Consider the following 17,573-nt stretch of genomic DNA (forward strand, 5'->3'; position numbering starts at 1 on the left):
TTTTCATTAAACCAGAAACTAGATTTTAACTGAGAAACAAGAAATATTTCATAGGACTTTATCAGAGATTTCCATACAAGATATTTTTAGTGCACCAGGTAAGAAAAGAATCATCTCTCAGCAACAGTGACCTAAGCACCACATGTTCAGAAATTACTTTTTTCTCTGTATTTAAAAACATCATGGCTTCAGATAAACTTCAGATAAAACCTTAAAAGCTCAATGCAAGAAGGACATTTTTTTATTATTGTTATTGTTGACTGGCTGTTAATGAAATCATTCCAAGAAGTACAGGATATGTTTGCTGCCATTAATTTCATTCTCAATCTACGTTATTGGTTAGGCAAAAATATTATCTAATAATGTACATGACCATGTTCTTGACTTTTCCTTTTCCTTATTGTTTTGCTTATATATGACAAATATCGCTGCTGCCAAGGACAGGATTCTAGCATAACACAGAGACGTTACTTGAAAGAAAACACCTTATATATATTTTGATGCATCCGACGAAGCAAACATTAAGCGTACAGAATTCTAGTAACTGTAAGTCAGGGAATAGACAACTGTACCAGGGGTATCATTCTTAAAAGCTGCGGTTTTATTTTACTAAATTATCTATGTTAAAAACAAATCTGTGCCTGGTGTGGAATTTCACTGCATCAAGTGTTACAATATTTTTGTTTTCATTACAAGCAGGAGAATGCATGTAGAACAAGTGTTAAGAAACATGACAATAAATTAGAATATAATTTACAAAAGCAAAAATAATAATAATAAAGTAACAGTGTACCACATTAATACTGAGTATAAAATAATAAGCAACTAATCACAATAATACAAAGGTAATTTCAGTCTGTATTATTAAGGATATCTATGTGACATTCACTCCATTACAAAGTTCCTAACGAAATGGACTATTTTTGGGTGTATACACCTTGAGGGGTTATGTCTAGATTTTTCTGTTTTGATCTTCTTCAGCTGATAGTATTGCTCAGTGGACGTAACTGGCACCAGATTGATTTCTGCATTTCGTATTCTACTATTTGATTCTAGGCCTGTCATATTTATAGCCTATACAAATAGTCCTTTTGTCACTATTTAGGAATATAACACTATTTAGCTTAGATTATATAGATGGCTACAGTGTAGCAGCAGCAATGAACTGTGCTGTGAAAACTAATTATTTTTCTTTGAATTATGTTTCATTTTTCGGTCTTAGTCTGAAGCATTGCTTAGTTTGTAAATCCACATACATTCTGTGTTTTGTTCCCTTTAACAATACAATTTGATGTTGCTCCAGGGAGTTCTTTAAATTCCAACCTCAGTGCTGTTATGTTGCAGAGTAAACATCGGACTCCCTAATGTTCTAGCACCAGTAAGAGAGCAAAATGTGTCTTTGGAAACACTCCTTACAATTTTAATGTCCTAAGTGAGGTAAAAGAAAAAAAGGTTTCTTTTGAATAGATAGAAAACCCTTTTCGTGTTAGCTGAAAAGACACATTAGCTGATAAACAAAATCACGCCCTGGCGAAACCCGGACCCTGATACAAAGAGGCCTCTTGCTTAGGGAATGCCATAGCAACCCCTTTCCCTTTCATATTTTTGACCTAGCCAGGGCATGCTAGCACCAAGGTGTTTTGTCAAAAGGATATAGAAAGTTGATTCACTTAACAGAGAAGGACTAAATACTGCCCTTAATCCCTATGTGCAACTCCCAAAGATTGGGTTTTTTTTATCTATTGGTGTCAGTTTTAACAGGAGTTGTTTACATGGTGATGAGAGCACCAGATAAGCATATGTGAATACATGCAAGCCAACTGAAAAGGAATTCCACTGGTCACAGGCATACGAAAGTGGAAATACTGGTAAGAGGTAGCAGATGACAGGAATTTGATGGCCATGAATACGTGGGCTACACAAAACCCCACGGACAGATTGTCAGTATGTTGGGGGGACTTCATAGCATGAGTCCTGTTAACAATATCTACTGTTCCATGTTAATTCACATTAGTAAATAGTGTGCAACACATTTGGTGTGTTATTGGTAAAATACACTGGTACACTTCAATCTCATGATATTTTGAAATTATTTTTCACTGAAAAGAGTACTTTTTTTAAAAAGTGCTATTTGAGTTAGAATTTGTAACACATTATTGTTCACATAATTTTAATTGCACTACAACAAAGGAGGCATAGTTGGACACAAAAGCACATTCATCAAGTACCTGCTGCAAAAGGCAAGTGTTCAAGTACAATATATTAATATAAACAAGTACCTACTTTCCTTATCTCCTTGTTGAGTCTGTTATTGAAAAGTGATGGGGAAGAGGAGCATGACAATTAACTTCTTTATGGTAGATTCTTGAATGTGACTTGCCTAAGTAGTTTGGTTTCACATTTAAAAATGCAAAGTATTTGGTGAATATTAAAAATACGGTAATATGAAATAAGTGGAGTATGGCAGCAGAATAGTTAAGGCCTCTAGCTACTAATCCAGAGGCATGAGTTTGTTCCAGTCTCATGCTGAAAGCTGCCCCTAGCTTTAAATATGGTCCAGCTTTAAATATGTACCTGGCCATTTAGGTGAAGGTGGCCAGACTTCATTCTAGCCATCCCTTTTCCAGTGTGCCTTACTCCTTATAGTCCAACAGGCCTCCTGGCTCAAGTACACTTTTGACTTCTCATTTGAACAGAACCTAGATACCTCCACGAGTCGTTTAGTCTTTGGTTGTAATCCTTGCCCACTCTGATGTGGTCTCCTGAACTGCACATTCACGTATTCTTTCTCATAAACAAATGCCCTTCTGCTATGGTATCAAAGAAGGCAACATCTAGAATCCATTTTAACTTGCAGCTTTGCAAAGGATTGTTGCTACTACACAATAGGCTTATCTTTTGCACTAGAATTCCTTAGTTTTGGAGAATCAAAAGTAACATGTAAACCAGACCTAGATGCCCACAAAGTGATTTCTTCTTTGTGGCTGGTGTTGTAAACAAAAGTGAGCTGGGGTCAAAGCGTAAGTTCTAAGCAACCTGTACGGTAGTAGTGAAGGAGCTGGCAATATGGTCTTCACCACTGTTGGAGTCTGCCTCCTCCATGATATTGAAACATATTCTCTTTCAGTGGAAATGTCAGCTTCACTTGTACAATGGTAAGATGGCTATAAACCTGCAACACAGATTTCATTTCATTTCATAGCACACTTGTATTTCATGCACCACTGCAATAACTGTTGCACCTCTTAAAACTAAGTCCCTCATGGTTGTTCTATTTAGTATAGATATATGGCTCACAGCAGTGTTCAGGAAATATGGATTACTCCAAAAGGAATTAGGTGGAATGAAGGAAAAATACATTTTTAAAAAATTTCTGCTCCTTAAATAACATTTCCAAGCTCATTTTATAATTTAAATTGTGGTGCTGTGTTGTGAGATAAAATAGTTAACATTTTTAAGCTATGACTTAACTTTTTTTGATTCTTCTTGACTTCCATAGTAGACCAAGTCATAACAGCTACATTTGAAACAGTTTTAAATACAAATGGATTCAGTGTCATTGCTAAGTCCATAATAAAAATTATTTGAATGGTCCAAGGAGGTAAACAGACTATTGGATTTAGTCAAAAGAACACAAATGTTCCACAGTAAGCTATTCTATATGTGTTGTGTGGATCTTTCCAATTTGGCATGCCCTCCTTATACTGTGTCCAGCACTTCGGATTAATAAATCCCACTTCACAGAAGTTAAAATAATATTGAAATCCTGTCAGCTGGGGCTGACCAGTGGTTACGTTTTCCACAGGGTAATGCATTTGCAAGGACGTCAATCTCATTCCGCTGTGTGGCTCCCTTCGATGGACACTCTTCCACAATGATAATAACAAAGCACATTCTCGTGCTTTCTGTGGGTCAGTGTCCTTGGCAGGTCTTGCAGCACATCTGTCTGAAGTATGCTCGACTGCAGAACTTGAACTTCAGCACCAGTGGGCAATATGCCACTTTGTTCACATCTTTGCACTCTAATAATTAAGAGCATTAAACAGAAAAAAATCAGAAATAAAAATTAAAATACAAAGAAAATTTTGACATTTAATATGCTGCTTCTCCATCCTCCTTGCCTCTCTGTAACTACTCTCTCTAGTCCAGCCTAGTGCACACAATATGTTTTAAAAAGCCATAAAAATGTTTGCAGGGCTTCTCTCCCAGACATGTAGAAGTGTGCCCACTTTGTCTTGGATGAATTATCATTTATTGGGATAAAAGATCACTTCAGAGAGCTAGGAAATGAGTCATTTTTCTTACAATATTTTTATAGCTTCTTTTTCAGGAGTTATTTCATCCATCCATGAGAGGTTATCTAAAATCTAATACGATTCACACTGTTTGGTACCATGTCTCTGCATTTGCAAGCATCCTTGAAATAGAATGTACATTGCAGATAACAGGGATGGAGAAAACAACGAGTGTTATGAATAAATGCACCAACAGTGCGAGTTCAGTGAATGGACTGAATGGCAGATTATGCTTTAGGCTTGGTTCCACACAGCCACAATTTCTTTTATGCGGGAGGAAAAACCATTGTTACACTTGTAATAGATATGTAAGGGCTTTTTTTCATAGTTCTGTTTTCCCTGTATGCTGGGCTTACTGCCTCAGCAGCCCTTCTTATACTGGCAGGCAACGCTCCCAGGAAGGAGAACAAGAGCTCAACCATGTGGAGGGAGGATTCCTTCTTTTCCATCCACACAGGTTGTATCTGAAGTGACTTGTGGGGGTATGTTACAGGAGCACTGCTGGAACATGCTGTGGTTCTCCTCTGGCTCAGTTTTCTGTGGAAAGAATGTGGGAACAGGGACTGGAAAAGTATGGTCCACACCCAGTTCTTATTCTGATACAGTTGGAGATACAGCTCTCTCTGAGAGCTCAGGGGTACACTCAGGTTCTACGTCTCAGATGTTGCTGCTGCAGATTTCCTTTGCACTGGAGTGAATATTGTGATAGATGCCTGATAGGGGGTTTTTAGTTAAAAGCATTTGCACAGTTCCTTCCAGACTGATACTAAATAGGACTTTGGCAAGGAGCTTTGCTTCACGTGCAGGAAGATGGAAGAGATGTATATACGGAGAAAAAGTAAACCCCACAAGTTTGAATTAGAAAAATTAAGTGATGGGAAGAATGAGAAAATGATTTGTCTTAAAGAATGCTGTAAGTTTTTAATCTTTTAAGGCTGCATTTGATAATGGCTTCTGCCTACAATCTTTCTCAAATTACAACAGTTATAAAGAAAATGTGAATAAAAAAGGAGATGAACTAGCAGTACTTTGACCATTATTGTATTTTGTATTGATTTGATTATCTAGAAGCGAAGACTGGAAGCCAGGATGCTGTTGCTCCAGGGCCTGACAGAACAACAGTCCTTGACTCCGAGATGTCTGTAAGACAAATATGAAAGAGACAACAGACACACCAAACAGGTAAGAAAAGAAAAAAAGTAATAGAGAAACAAACACAATCAGTATGTACAACTATTCAGCTACTCCTATTTGTCTTACTTCTACATATCATCTCCTAGTACATTATTTTTGCTCTGGAACAGGTAGTTACGGACAGTGCGTTCATGCTGCCAGCATACTGTAATAGCAAGTTTAGTGCAGATGAGAATTTTTAGTATTCGAACCTAGGAAAGCATTAATGAGGCTGAACTTCAGGGTCTGTACTGAATGGTATTTCTGAAAATGGCAATATGCATGCTTTTAGGCAGATAAGTAGAGGTCATGAAATGATTTAAACAGTGCTTTCATTGCAATTTTTTTACTCCCCCTACCCAATGTTTTATGTACTACTTTTCTAATTTTTTAATTCTCCATTTGGAAACAGTGTTGGATGCCAGCAGAAAAGACATTGGGGGTAGCTGGTTGAAACAGACATATTTCTCTATCAGCAATTGCACATGGTCACTGCGCTTCACAGAGTTTCAAAAACTCTTCCCAAAAGAGGTCAAGTATCTTCCAGAAATATTTCAGGTCCCTGTGTTTGTGAAGACTGGGAATATAGGAGAGACAGATGGTGAATTATAAATGAAGTGAGGAATAAAAAGGTTCACTTGATCTTGACGAGAAGTAAAAAGTTTACTCAATCCCCAAAATAACCCTCATACACATTGTATTTAGTTAAATACAGATAAAGCCACTAACTGCGTTTTTGCTAGAATTAGGATTTGAAATTATCCCATTTCATGTTTCTTTAAGTTATTCTTCCTCTTGACTAAAACTGGACCCTGTTCAGCCAATGCCATTTGGACAGCAGTGAGACAATATTCTAGAAGTTGCCCACAATTTCTGTTTTAAAAATCAGTTTTGAAATAGATATGGTGGCTGATGAAGTAGCCTATTCTTCCTAGGACTGTGGATGAATGGAAGAGGTTTAGCAGAGCCTTTTTTGTTCCTAGTAACTACTGTTAATGAGTTTCAGTAAGCTACATGTATTAAACTCTCCCTTCCTGAACTTTGTGGCTAGATCAGACAACATTATATTAAGTATCATGCTACAGTAATAAAATCACAGAATGTCACTGGGCCTTCAGCTAAAGAGACTGCAAAGACATATCCCACAAAATACAAGGAAAACTAAAATGACATAAAAATTGATAAAATAGTTTTCAGGTGGCCTTTAGCAGTCTAGACTCAGCAGACATATATATACTTAAGAGAATAAAATAATTCTGAATACATTTCAAATTGTGTGGTACATGCTGCCTGTAGTTCACTTCCAGGTGTTACCCTCAGCAGTGGCAGCCTGTTAAAACCCCATGTACAATATTCTAAATCACCAATGAAGACTGTAAAGAAAACAAAAAGCAGATGTAAAATGTAACAAGATGTATTGTAACTTTTGTATTATTTCTGTATCCCCAAAATTTTGACTCTTATTTTATGTAAACCACCTGTACCTTTCCAAAGAAAGTGCTTCCAAACTTTACTGATGTGATCATTACACTGCAGAGTGGCTCAGGCTTCCTCAAAACCATGTGTGTTCTTATCTTGGGCCAGCAAAATTAAGTTGTCTATAAATTGTTGAATGGGTTCCATAGGCTGCGAGCACTGGAGTTTGGCAAGTGAAAGGAATCAGGAGGTTTGCTGGGGTTTGAAATAGGAAGGGAATCCCCTCAGCTAGTCTGACACTGCTGCAAACCGATGACCCATTGCTGACATTGCTTCTGCCCCACAGTGGGGCCCAAAGCATGAGGCAGTGCTAGTAGGTGGCATGTGGACAAAGTCTCCACGCACAAGCAGGTATGCTCTGCTACGTATGTGCACTCCCAAGGGCCAGAACCCTCCCTCTGAGAGACCTGACTCATTACCTGAAACCCAAATATTGATACACAGTTCACATCCCACTGCACCTGGAGAGAGACAGAAGCGAGTGTACAGGCACAGTATGCCCCTCTCACAAACACATTCACAAGGAAATACCAGAACTCCCATATTTCTTTCTTAGAAAGTATTATCTTTCCAAAAACAGTTGTGCTCTTTAGGATTAGTTAGTTCTTGAAATCTTACAGGCTTTCCATCTCTAGTATGCTGAAAAAGATATGCCTCTCTGTTTAAAGGCTAACGCTTCACTAACACAAAGGATGTCAGCTCCTCTTGTGTCTAAGAGGATTTTTTTAAGGCAGAAAATGTGCAACACATGCACATTATTCTGCAAATCCTCAGTTTGTGCTTCTTATATTCAGTACTTAACAGCAGCTCTGGAATGTGTATAAATTAGAATATGTATTTAAGAAATAATTTCAAAAGTATTGAAAAAATACCGTGAAGACAAAATTTTTGTCTAATTTTGGGATAGGGCACCCTTAGTATTTCATGGATTGCAGCAAGATTCTTCTGAAACGATGTAGGTATTTAAATTTTACATGAACTTTGACATCACGTTTACTTTTGAGCCATCTGAGCCACTGAATCACTTACAAATAATCAGTGGTTTCTAGTAAATACCTTCAATGTGGGCCATAAACAAAAATGGGACGCAAAGTGGCAACATGTTGGGAACTGCATCTATTGGAAGAGATTGTGCTGTACCTTTTTCCCTTTGGTTTTTCCTAACTGCACTAATTAGGCTGCATGGCTGTCAGTAAAGAACTGGCTCATGCCTGGCCCACTCAGAGTGCAGGCCAAAGAGCTGAAGTCCATCTGGAATACTATGTAAGTGATTTTCAACATTTTCTGTTTGTGGATCCCCAAAATTTTCCAGTGCAGGTGTAGGTCCCTGAAAAACACTATTGCAAACAGGCTCACTTCTCATAGTTACTCTGCACAGTTCCACTGTAAAGTCCACAGCCACCCAGGGTACACAGATCACACATAGAAAAACCCTGATTGTATTCATCTATAGGAGATTAGCAGATTTTCCTGATAATATTGAAGAATTACTAACATAATGACTATAAGTAACAACATAACCTTGTCATCTTGAAATTAAGAGGACACTGGGACTAAACCATGCCCACTTACAAGCACTTTATTACCTTCCTTACTTTGGAAAAAGTCAACATCTGTGTTTGGAAATAAAATATCATTTAGCCTCTGAGCTTTAAAGAGTAGAAAGTTTTCTAGATTGATAATCATCACGTAAAGATTACTTGAGAGCACTAAACATAAAAATGGGAATTAAAATAACCAAGGAAAATTCTATTATGAAGATTTTTCAAATTACAATATGGGATGATTTAAAGCCTCTGTTTAAAATTGAAACTTCCAATCCGTAAATGACAGTGCTCACACACTGAATCATCATTGTATGTCTGGGAAGATTTTAGTGTGCTCCCATTTCATCACAGACATCTCCATTTGACAGATTTCTATGATAACTTTGAATCTATGGTGCAAACCTGAATGGATACAGTAGGAATTGAATGAACACCAACCCAGCTAGACTGTAGCATATATTTGCCTTTTTTAAAAATTTAAAATCAGAGTGTTTGTTCCATATAAATAGAATATTAAATTTCTAGCAGTTGGAGAACCTATGTAAAAGATACTCCATTATATACTGCACAGAAATTAGTTATGTTAAAAGGAGAGGTGTTAGTGACATTGCAGTCAAGTAGTCTAAAATTTAGGGAATATCAAAATTTAGGGAATAACTATTTTAAAAGAAGTATTACTGCTGTGCAATCTTTCTTGATTTTTTTTGGACATGTGTGTTTTGGTAATTTTTTATTCCTTTTCCCTTTTCCCCCAAAATGAAATGTACTCATCTGGTGAGCAACTATTCTAAATTTTTACAGTCAATGAGGAAACTTTTTTTCTACTGCATAGAACCCCAATTCTACTTTGAAGACAGCATTTGATAATAGGTTGGCTTGGACAATTTAGGAGTTCAGATCTGGAGCCTTTCAGAAACATTAATAAGCTTATTTTGACATTATTATCTAATATATTTTCTAGCAAAAATACATTATGATGAAGGTAGTTAATCATCTGATTAACTTAGACTGTATAATGTAAAAAACACTGTAATTATTTCAAACAGCATTATAAATCCAAGAAATTAAAAGTTAATTAGAAGAAGCTGACAAGTAAGTCAAAGTATAAGAACAGGCATGTAGCACCATGTAGCATTAAGTCTGTGGTCCCAGTCTTTCAATGAACATATAATTAAGTATTTTTGCCACTACATTTTTAAGTTAACCCCTGATGGGAGCAGGTACAAGGTCAATGGATGAGAAGTATATCATGCTCCCCCTGCTATTAGCGACATTTCCATTGAACCAATAAAGAAACTGGAAAATTAATGACACAAAACAATGGTATTTTGTTCATGACTTAGGCTATGTATTTTTAAGGGAGGTTTTTAAAACAAAGAACATGTATTTAGGTTTTTATTGACTTCACCTTTGAACTACAATGACTAATTAGAAAATAATTGTAAAAAAATCACAGTCTGAGAGATGATGTCATGTAGACTTTTACTAATAAATTAATGCAGTACCACTGACCACGTCACTTCACTCTTTCCAGAATAAATCGTATTATGATGGCAAACTTACCCTCTGTGTTGGAAATGGGAGTACTGTCACATTTACTTTCACACTGCTGCATTGACGGAGGTCTAAGTGTTTCTGGACACTCGCTGGATGCCTGTCCAGTGTATGAGAGGCACTGTACTGTTCTCATCTGTTGCCCAAGACCACACTGTGCAGAACACTAAAAATAAGAAAGATAAAAAAGTAGAACGACTTGGATCCGTTTTTTAAATATAAAACAAGATAACAGGAAAGCAATCAGGAAGGGTACACATGCACAAATGTTGAAGATAAAAGGCATATGAAAAAGAGATTTGATTAATAAAGAAAATAATTTTCATAAAATAGTTTAGAATTTTTCTTTTTTGACAGTATATGCAAGCACTTGTCTTTCAAAGAAAATAAAACACAATGCAATGTTGGCTCCCTGAACAGTTCAGAATTAAGGTATAAGAATATAATTTACACTATTTCATATATCATGTCTGAGTTTAAGTGCCTGTTTTCAAGAAAGAAATAGTCACTTTAGAATAAAGAAGAAAATCCAAGGAGAACAAGAATTCAAATCTGCTAGAGGACTTTTTTAAGGAAAAGGAAACTATCTTTCAAACAAAAATACTTTGCTGTTTCAAAACATTTTTTAGTTTCTGTAACTGAACAGTGGTTTTAGCACAATATCAATTTAACATAAATGTGCATCTGAACAAATACCATAAAAGAAAGGCTGATTAGACCGCAATACCACGAATGATTGTCCCCCAGTTAGTTAAGCTAAAGTGGTTCATTTTCATTAGTGGCAAATTCCTCAACAAACTTAGAAACTGAAACATCCATTTATTATTTTAAAAACAGGCCATTGATCATAATTTAAATGCAAAAACATAAAGAAAGAAGGAAACTCAGTATATCATATTTATAAATACTGCATAATGACAGTGCTATTCAGCCTGTCCTGTAACAATTTATCTCCCTGTCTGGTAATTCAGTATATTTTATGTAAAATTAGATCTCAAAGGTTTTTTGCTGGCTATATATGTATCCTACTAAAACAGGAATTGGCTTTGTATTTCAATCATGTTTCTCAAGGAAGTTAGATGTGTTTTAAAAATACTAAACCTTGCAACACTGCTGTACACCCAAATCCCCTTCCAAAAAAACTGTAATAAGGACTATTTAATTTTTTAAAAAATGCATACACAAACTCATGCAGTAGAAACTAGACTGCTGTCAGCAAATCCTTCACAGTTCAGCAGACAACTATCATTCAGAACCACACTTCAATCTGAGACAAATAGGGGAGAAGCTATTTGTTTCAGTCATGTGAACCATCTCTTATCCACTTACAGCAACATCTTATCCTTAGAAGGTGCTAATGTGTAGGAGACTAACAGCAATAAATACTTATATGAACTATTTTACCTGTCCCCAGTCTCCAGTAACCCAGCGAGGAGGAGGACATCGGCCTAAACTACAGCGGATGCGGACCGGCGGCTTGCTTTCCTCTTGGCATTGCGCGGCTGGAAAAGTTTTTAAAAGATCGCTGCTTTTGCACAGAACAATTCGGTGTTTGAATCCTGGGCCACACTTTGGTGTGCACTAAAAGAAATAAATTATATAAATAAACAATTAAAACCTCAGTAAAAAGTCAATAAAACTGTCAGAAAAGTTATGGAAAACAGACGACTATATTTATGGTCTTATAATTAAACTATAATCACAATTTTCCCACGATTATAATGATAATTACAAATTCTTAGAAACACCAACAAGATGACTGATTATTGCTTTATTAAGTTCAAGTTTTTATAAGTTTTAATCTGATAAAAGTAGATTTCCTTTGCTATTTATATTTGGGCTATGGTGTTACTATTTACTTATATATAAGAGCCTTTAGGTTAGGTTTAAGAAAAGCACTTTGCTGCAAAATAGAAAGGTTGGCCACATGTAGCACTATTATGAAACAAACTTGAGTGTGCATTTCAGAAATTAAAAGTAGAATTCTCTGTTCTTACTATGACCTTAGTACAGTCTTTCTCCACCTCAGTTACAGACTACTGAGCTACAATGAACAGATTTTTCCTCAATAAACATATGGGAAGATAAATGGTTTACTGGACTCCATAGAAACCAGACTATTCAGATAGAAATACTGTACCCTCTCCTACAATGCATGCTTTTCTCTCCTCTCCTAATTAAATTTTAATTCTGTTTTCACACAGTTTTTGGTTTTTCTCCTTTTATCACTCCTCTGCTTGTTCTGACAGCAAGCAGATAATAAAACAGTAATTTGAAAAGAAGCAGTTCTGATGACCTCTGCTTTTCCTCCTCTTTCTTCATCTTGGTCCACCCCCCACTTCTCCCTCCTTTTTGCTACTGACTATTAACTGTCATTTACCTTAGCACAACTGCAGAATGGGGAAGAGACAAGTGCTAACAAAATTAAAACTCAAGACCTTCCCCAAATCAGTCCCTCTTTAACATCTGACCAGGAGATTTTGCAAGCACAGTTTTAGAATTCCCTACTGGCATGTTAACTTTTATCCCATAAGCATATCTGCAGTATTTGGACAAGAACCAGTTTCTGATAGCATAAACCTTACATACAGATTATGCTAAATCTGTCAAGAGGGGAACTGCCTTTCATATGAAAGCAGCTATAGAGACAAAACATTATCTGGGAAAAAACACTATGTGGACCGAAGCAATATTCAAGAGGTCACACACCAAAGGCCTTTGACACATCCAAAACAGGTCAGTATATAACCGGGGAAAAAACAAAACAACCCTAAGATTCATTTTCAAAAAAAATGATGAGTGATCTAAACTTTACTGTTGTATGCCTAATCACAAAGCATCTCTGCCTAACTTAAAGAAATTTTAGAACAGTGCCACAGTACTATGTAAGATATTGATATTCCCTATACATATGTAAAGGTGTATATATATATATATATATACCTCAAAACAAGATCTTTAAGAAAGTGGGAGCCACCTAAACTAACCAATGCAGAATGGACAGGTTTGTCCTAAATCTTATCTCTGCTTAAGTTTAAGATCTTAAACAAGGCTGCAAAGAGATGTGTCCTCCATTTGGAGTTTATAATCCAGAACTGCAAAATGGGTATATAATCACTATCGTTAAAAATTAACCTTTACTTTCCTATGCTATTCTATCCCTTCCTACCAAGGTACTGCCTCCTTATCTGCAGTAGTTCAGCGTTCAGAATTCTGATACAGAATAGCCAGGTTCAATCATCCTCATACTGAAGGGCCTTTAACCCCAAATCTTGTGTACCCTAAATACATGCCTACTAGAAAACTACAGGAAGGAGGGAAGTAAGAGAAGAAACATCTCTATCTCTCTGGCTGAACTGCAATAACACTATTAATACTAAATAGAGACCAAAGAAGAATAACAAATGTGTGAGGTCTTCAGCATCATGATCATGACTCGTTAAGTTCAGGTCCAAATTCCATGGAACGTTGCAGGTATTTTCTACCACAAATATTTCATGTAAAATGCATGACGTTTAAGCAGGAACTAGAAGCAAGTGCCCCTTTCTAGCTGAGTACTTAAAAATCACCTGCGCTCAATTTCTTCCTCTCAGTGACTGAGCATTCTGTCAAAAACAAACAGAAAAGATACAACGTTGAAAGGACCTTGTAAAAAATGTCAAACCCCAATGTGCCTATGCTGTTTCATAATCTCTAGAATGTGTTAGCAAGCAAGTAAGAGTTTGAGGATCAAAATTTGAGTTTAGGTGCATCCATTTTCTAGTCCTTCTTGAAGACACATTGTTTTATCTATGTCTAATCTCTCACCTGAGAAAAATCTTCTTTCAGCTACTGGTACCAGAAGAAAACTAAATTTCAAAATTCCACTAAATAAGATGGACTACACCCAGTCCCCAGAAATGAAAGTGAAGTAAGGAAATAAGTTGCCTACAATAATACTGAATCACCAAAAATAAAAAGTATCAGTAGAATTTAACAAAAATTGTATGTGTCCAAAGTAAATGCAAGACAAAATGCCCAGACAAACAAAAACAGAAAGAAGTGTCTTCCATTAGTAAATGCTTCTAGAATTTTTGACTCACTCAGTGGAAGTCATGACTAATGGTAATATGAATGCAAAGTAAATGTGCTTGTCTGATAAGGCTTCTCTCAAGAAATCCTTAGATTGTTTTTTTCCAGTTTATTTTATTATCTGGAAAAACATAAAAGAAGTAATTTACAGTGGGCAGAATAATTCAGTCAAAGCTCAACTATTGCAAAGCGCAAAAACTTTTATGACAAAATACCTGAGAATGACTACATTCCATTGGGCAAGACAGTCAGCTTTAATTACTATTTGATAAAAGCACTTTTACATTCTCCTAAAGACTTTATTTAATCTCTATGTTTACAAAATGGTTTTGTTTCTCTGACCAAAAAGATGCAGAATTTCTTGTTAATTAACCCTGAAGGCTAAAAAAACGTGTAACTATACTGATGCTCAACAAGTACATTAGCATATAACAGAGTTCTATATTTGTTTAATTTGTACCACATATTGCTTGTTTTGAGTATGAAACCAAAACTTTAGAACTTGCATTCCAGAGAAAAGTAGCAAGGTTTGCCATTGGCTTCAATGGAAGCAGTGTTGAACTCTTCACTTTTTGAGTTCACTCTTGTTTTCATTTTTGTGATTCTGTCAGAAAATCATATAAATACATATAAATAAATGTTTATATGTATAGTACTATAAGAATTTTAATAGATTATATTTCTGGGAACCCTGAACAGAAAAAAAAGCTATTTTTCTCATTGTATTAAAATGGTATCATTAGTCAAGACAGTTTGCCAAGCTATACCAGGCAAACACCAGGCAAAATTCATACCAGAAAGAAGCTGGCACTTTTTCACAATCTCAGCAGAGCTTGAATCTTTAGAATGTTTAGAATTATTTTTTTCAAAATTATACCATGCTCCTGCTGTATAAAAGGGTGGATATGAAGGCCTTAAAAAGTTGTTGAAGCTTCTTACGAGGGTGGTAATGTTGATAGTCTAAGGATGATATATTAGTGAGCAATGTCTCCAGGAGGTAGCTAAAGGGCAATAGTATATAGACAACATAGATCTACGGCTCTGTAATTTGTCATATGGATACTATTATTTGTTAGTACTGAGATGATGCCTAGATATTCCAATCAGAAATAAAGTACTGTGATAACAGATGCAAAGAGCTAACAAACTATCAATGCCACAGATGTGGTATGACAGAGTCTTCAAACGAACATCCCTTCCTACTCTTCCATTCTTTCCTTTTCACTCCTTTCTGCTCTAAGTCAGATTAATTTTCAAAGGGCTGGAATATACTGTACCTTTTCAGGTCGGGACAAGGACCATTTAATACCTTTTCTGCCTTGATTTTAGTGCCCTACTTCTTTTGTGAAATGCTGGCTAACAGTGGGGTAAAAAAAATATTGTTCCGCATGTAGAACAACACACACTTTAAGATTCACTGTGCCATTTCTAGGTTTCTTGAAGTCCTGATCTACTCTGAGGAAAGCTGCTGGAAGAAACTGCTTTTCTACAGGTTTCAGGTTATAAAACTGACAACTTTTTATAGAACTGATTCCAAAAAATATCTGTTACCTTAAACTGAATAAAACCAGAGACAGATTGAGTTATAGTCTGGGAATGACTGAGGATTATTAACAAAACCTGGTACAAATAACAGGAGATTCAGGATATAAGTAAAAGCACCTGTCTGATAAAGTAATGAAAACAAAAAAAATTTCAGAAGTTCACACTGTACTTTAGAAGATTTTTCTTTGATATAAAAGCTCACTAAAATGGCATTTCATTCATAAATCCTTCAGAACAAAACCAGTTAAAGATACGTCAATTTGCTGTACTGTTCCTTTTGTTCAAAGAAAAATAACAATAATAAACAAATTGTCTACAGAAGTAGTTTCTTCAGCTAAGAACAACAGATGGAGATTATACAAGCTGAAATTCAGACAGCAAGCAGATGAACAACAACAGCTTCGATGACAGCTCACAGCACTGTAATTTAACATGCAGATATTACTACTTTTAAGTACTGCCATAATGCTTAGACTATTATTAACTAATAGCGGATGGAGTCTCCATCACCAGAGGTACTAAAAAGCTGTCTGGATGTGGTCCTGGGTAACTGGCTCTAGGCAGCCCTGCTTGAGCTGGGGGGGTTAGACAAGATGACATCCAGATGACTTCCAACCTCAAACACTCTGTGATTTAGTAAAATATATTACCTGCATTAACAAATTATGGTAAGAGCTGTTCTGTACCACTTCTATGGGTGCTCACAGTGATGCTAGTAGGCTTCGTTCTTCATGCTTTGAATTACCAGAGACTTTAAAAACTTTTGGAGCTAAATGTATCTGGGCATAGAAGAGATCTGTGCAACTACATGCACATCAACCTTCTTTATAGTACTCAGTGACTTATCATTACTTTGAATGAAAGACACTTCAAAGGCAAGCAAGTACACAAAAAATCAGATACAATGATTCATGGGTATATCATTGGTAGATCATTCCAATTTATTCTAATGGTCTCCCTTCATTTTTTTAGACAAAGGAAGTGCAACAGTTCTAACCTACCTGGGCTTCAGTAGAGTATTTGAAAGGGGGATGACAACTGGGTGAAGTTTAGGATTTGAGAGATGCTACCTGCAAAGACCTTCTAGGATCAGTCATAGGACTGATCTGATTTGTATTTCTTTCCAGTCTACTTGATGATGTTCACCACAAAAGTAGTTTCAGTTGTTCAGTGTTTCTGAAATTCCTGAAACTAGCAGATAGCACAGGTAGTTAACTGACCTTGATGCTACAGAGGTATGCTCTACAGAAAGAACTGGACAACTATGACAACATTAATACCTGAAATGAAGTGAATTTTGGCAGTATGACATGCAAGAGCATGCATTTCCAAAAATAAAAACCAAGAAATGAAAAGAGGATAAAGATCTGGATATATTAACAGAGTGCAAGATAACTTTATGTAATCAGTGTGTGATAGTTGTGGAACAGAAGCAGCTTATTTAGGGTATACTGATACACTGTACATTATGGGTATTACCAGTAGAGGCAGGAAACAAAAGAATGAGCCACATGTGAAACCTCCTCTGGGATAATATATACATTTAACTCTAGTCATCCATTCCCAAAAAGACAACTTCTAACTGAAACATGAAAGCAGAATGTGATCAAGATTAATTCATTTCTGATGAATAATGCCTGGAGAGGAGGAAGGGCTGTTTCAGATAACAAAAGCAAACAGGTATAAACTGGTGAGGAACTAAAATAGAACATTAGACCACTTCTTGCAATTCAAAGACTGAAGTTCAGGAATAGTTCTCCTAGAAGCAGTGGGACAAACCCCCAAATTAACTAATTCTAAAACATAGTTTAATCAATGTATGAAAGCAATTATATGATACAGCTGCATTTGACAGCAAGGACGCAGACATGGAAACTCAAGAAATCCTAAATACTTTGAAAAAAAGAGTTGG

General features: G+C 36.1%; 1 protein-coding gene across 2 annotated transcripts in view; it reads right to left on the minus strand.

Annotated features, from left to right (window-relative positions):
• Positions 1-234: 234 nt before the first annotated feature.
• Positions 235-17,573, minus strand: part of ADAMTS6 (ADAM metallopeptidase with thrombospondin type 1 motif 6) — a 159,395-nt gene continuing 142,056 nt past the window's right edge. For both annotated transcript variants that reach the window (XM_075021634.1, XM_075021633.1), the window contains 3 exons: positions 11,450-11,626; positions 10,055-10,211; positions 235-4,022 (listed from right to left, as the gene is read on the minus strand). In XM_075021634.1, coding sequence (XP_074877735.1) covers positions 3,913-4,022; positions 10,055-10,211; positions 11,450-11,626 — 444 coding nt within the window. In that variant the 3' untranslated portion in view covers positions 235-3,912. The remainder of the gene's footprint in view (positions 4,023-10,054; positions 10,212-11,449; positions 11,627-17,573) is intronic.

The sequence above is a fragment of the Buteo buteo genome, chromosome Z (assembly GCF_964188355.1).
Source record: "Buteo buteo chromosome Z, bButBut1.hap1.1, whole genome shotgun sequence".
Lineage (NCBI taxonomy): Eukaryota > Metazoa > Chordata > Aves > Accipitriformes > Accipitridae > Buteo > Buteo buteo.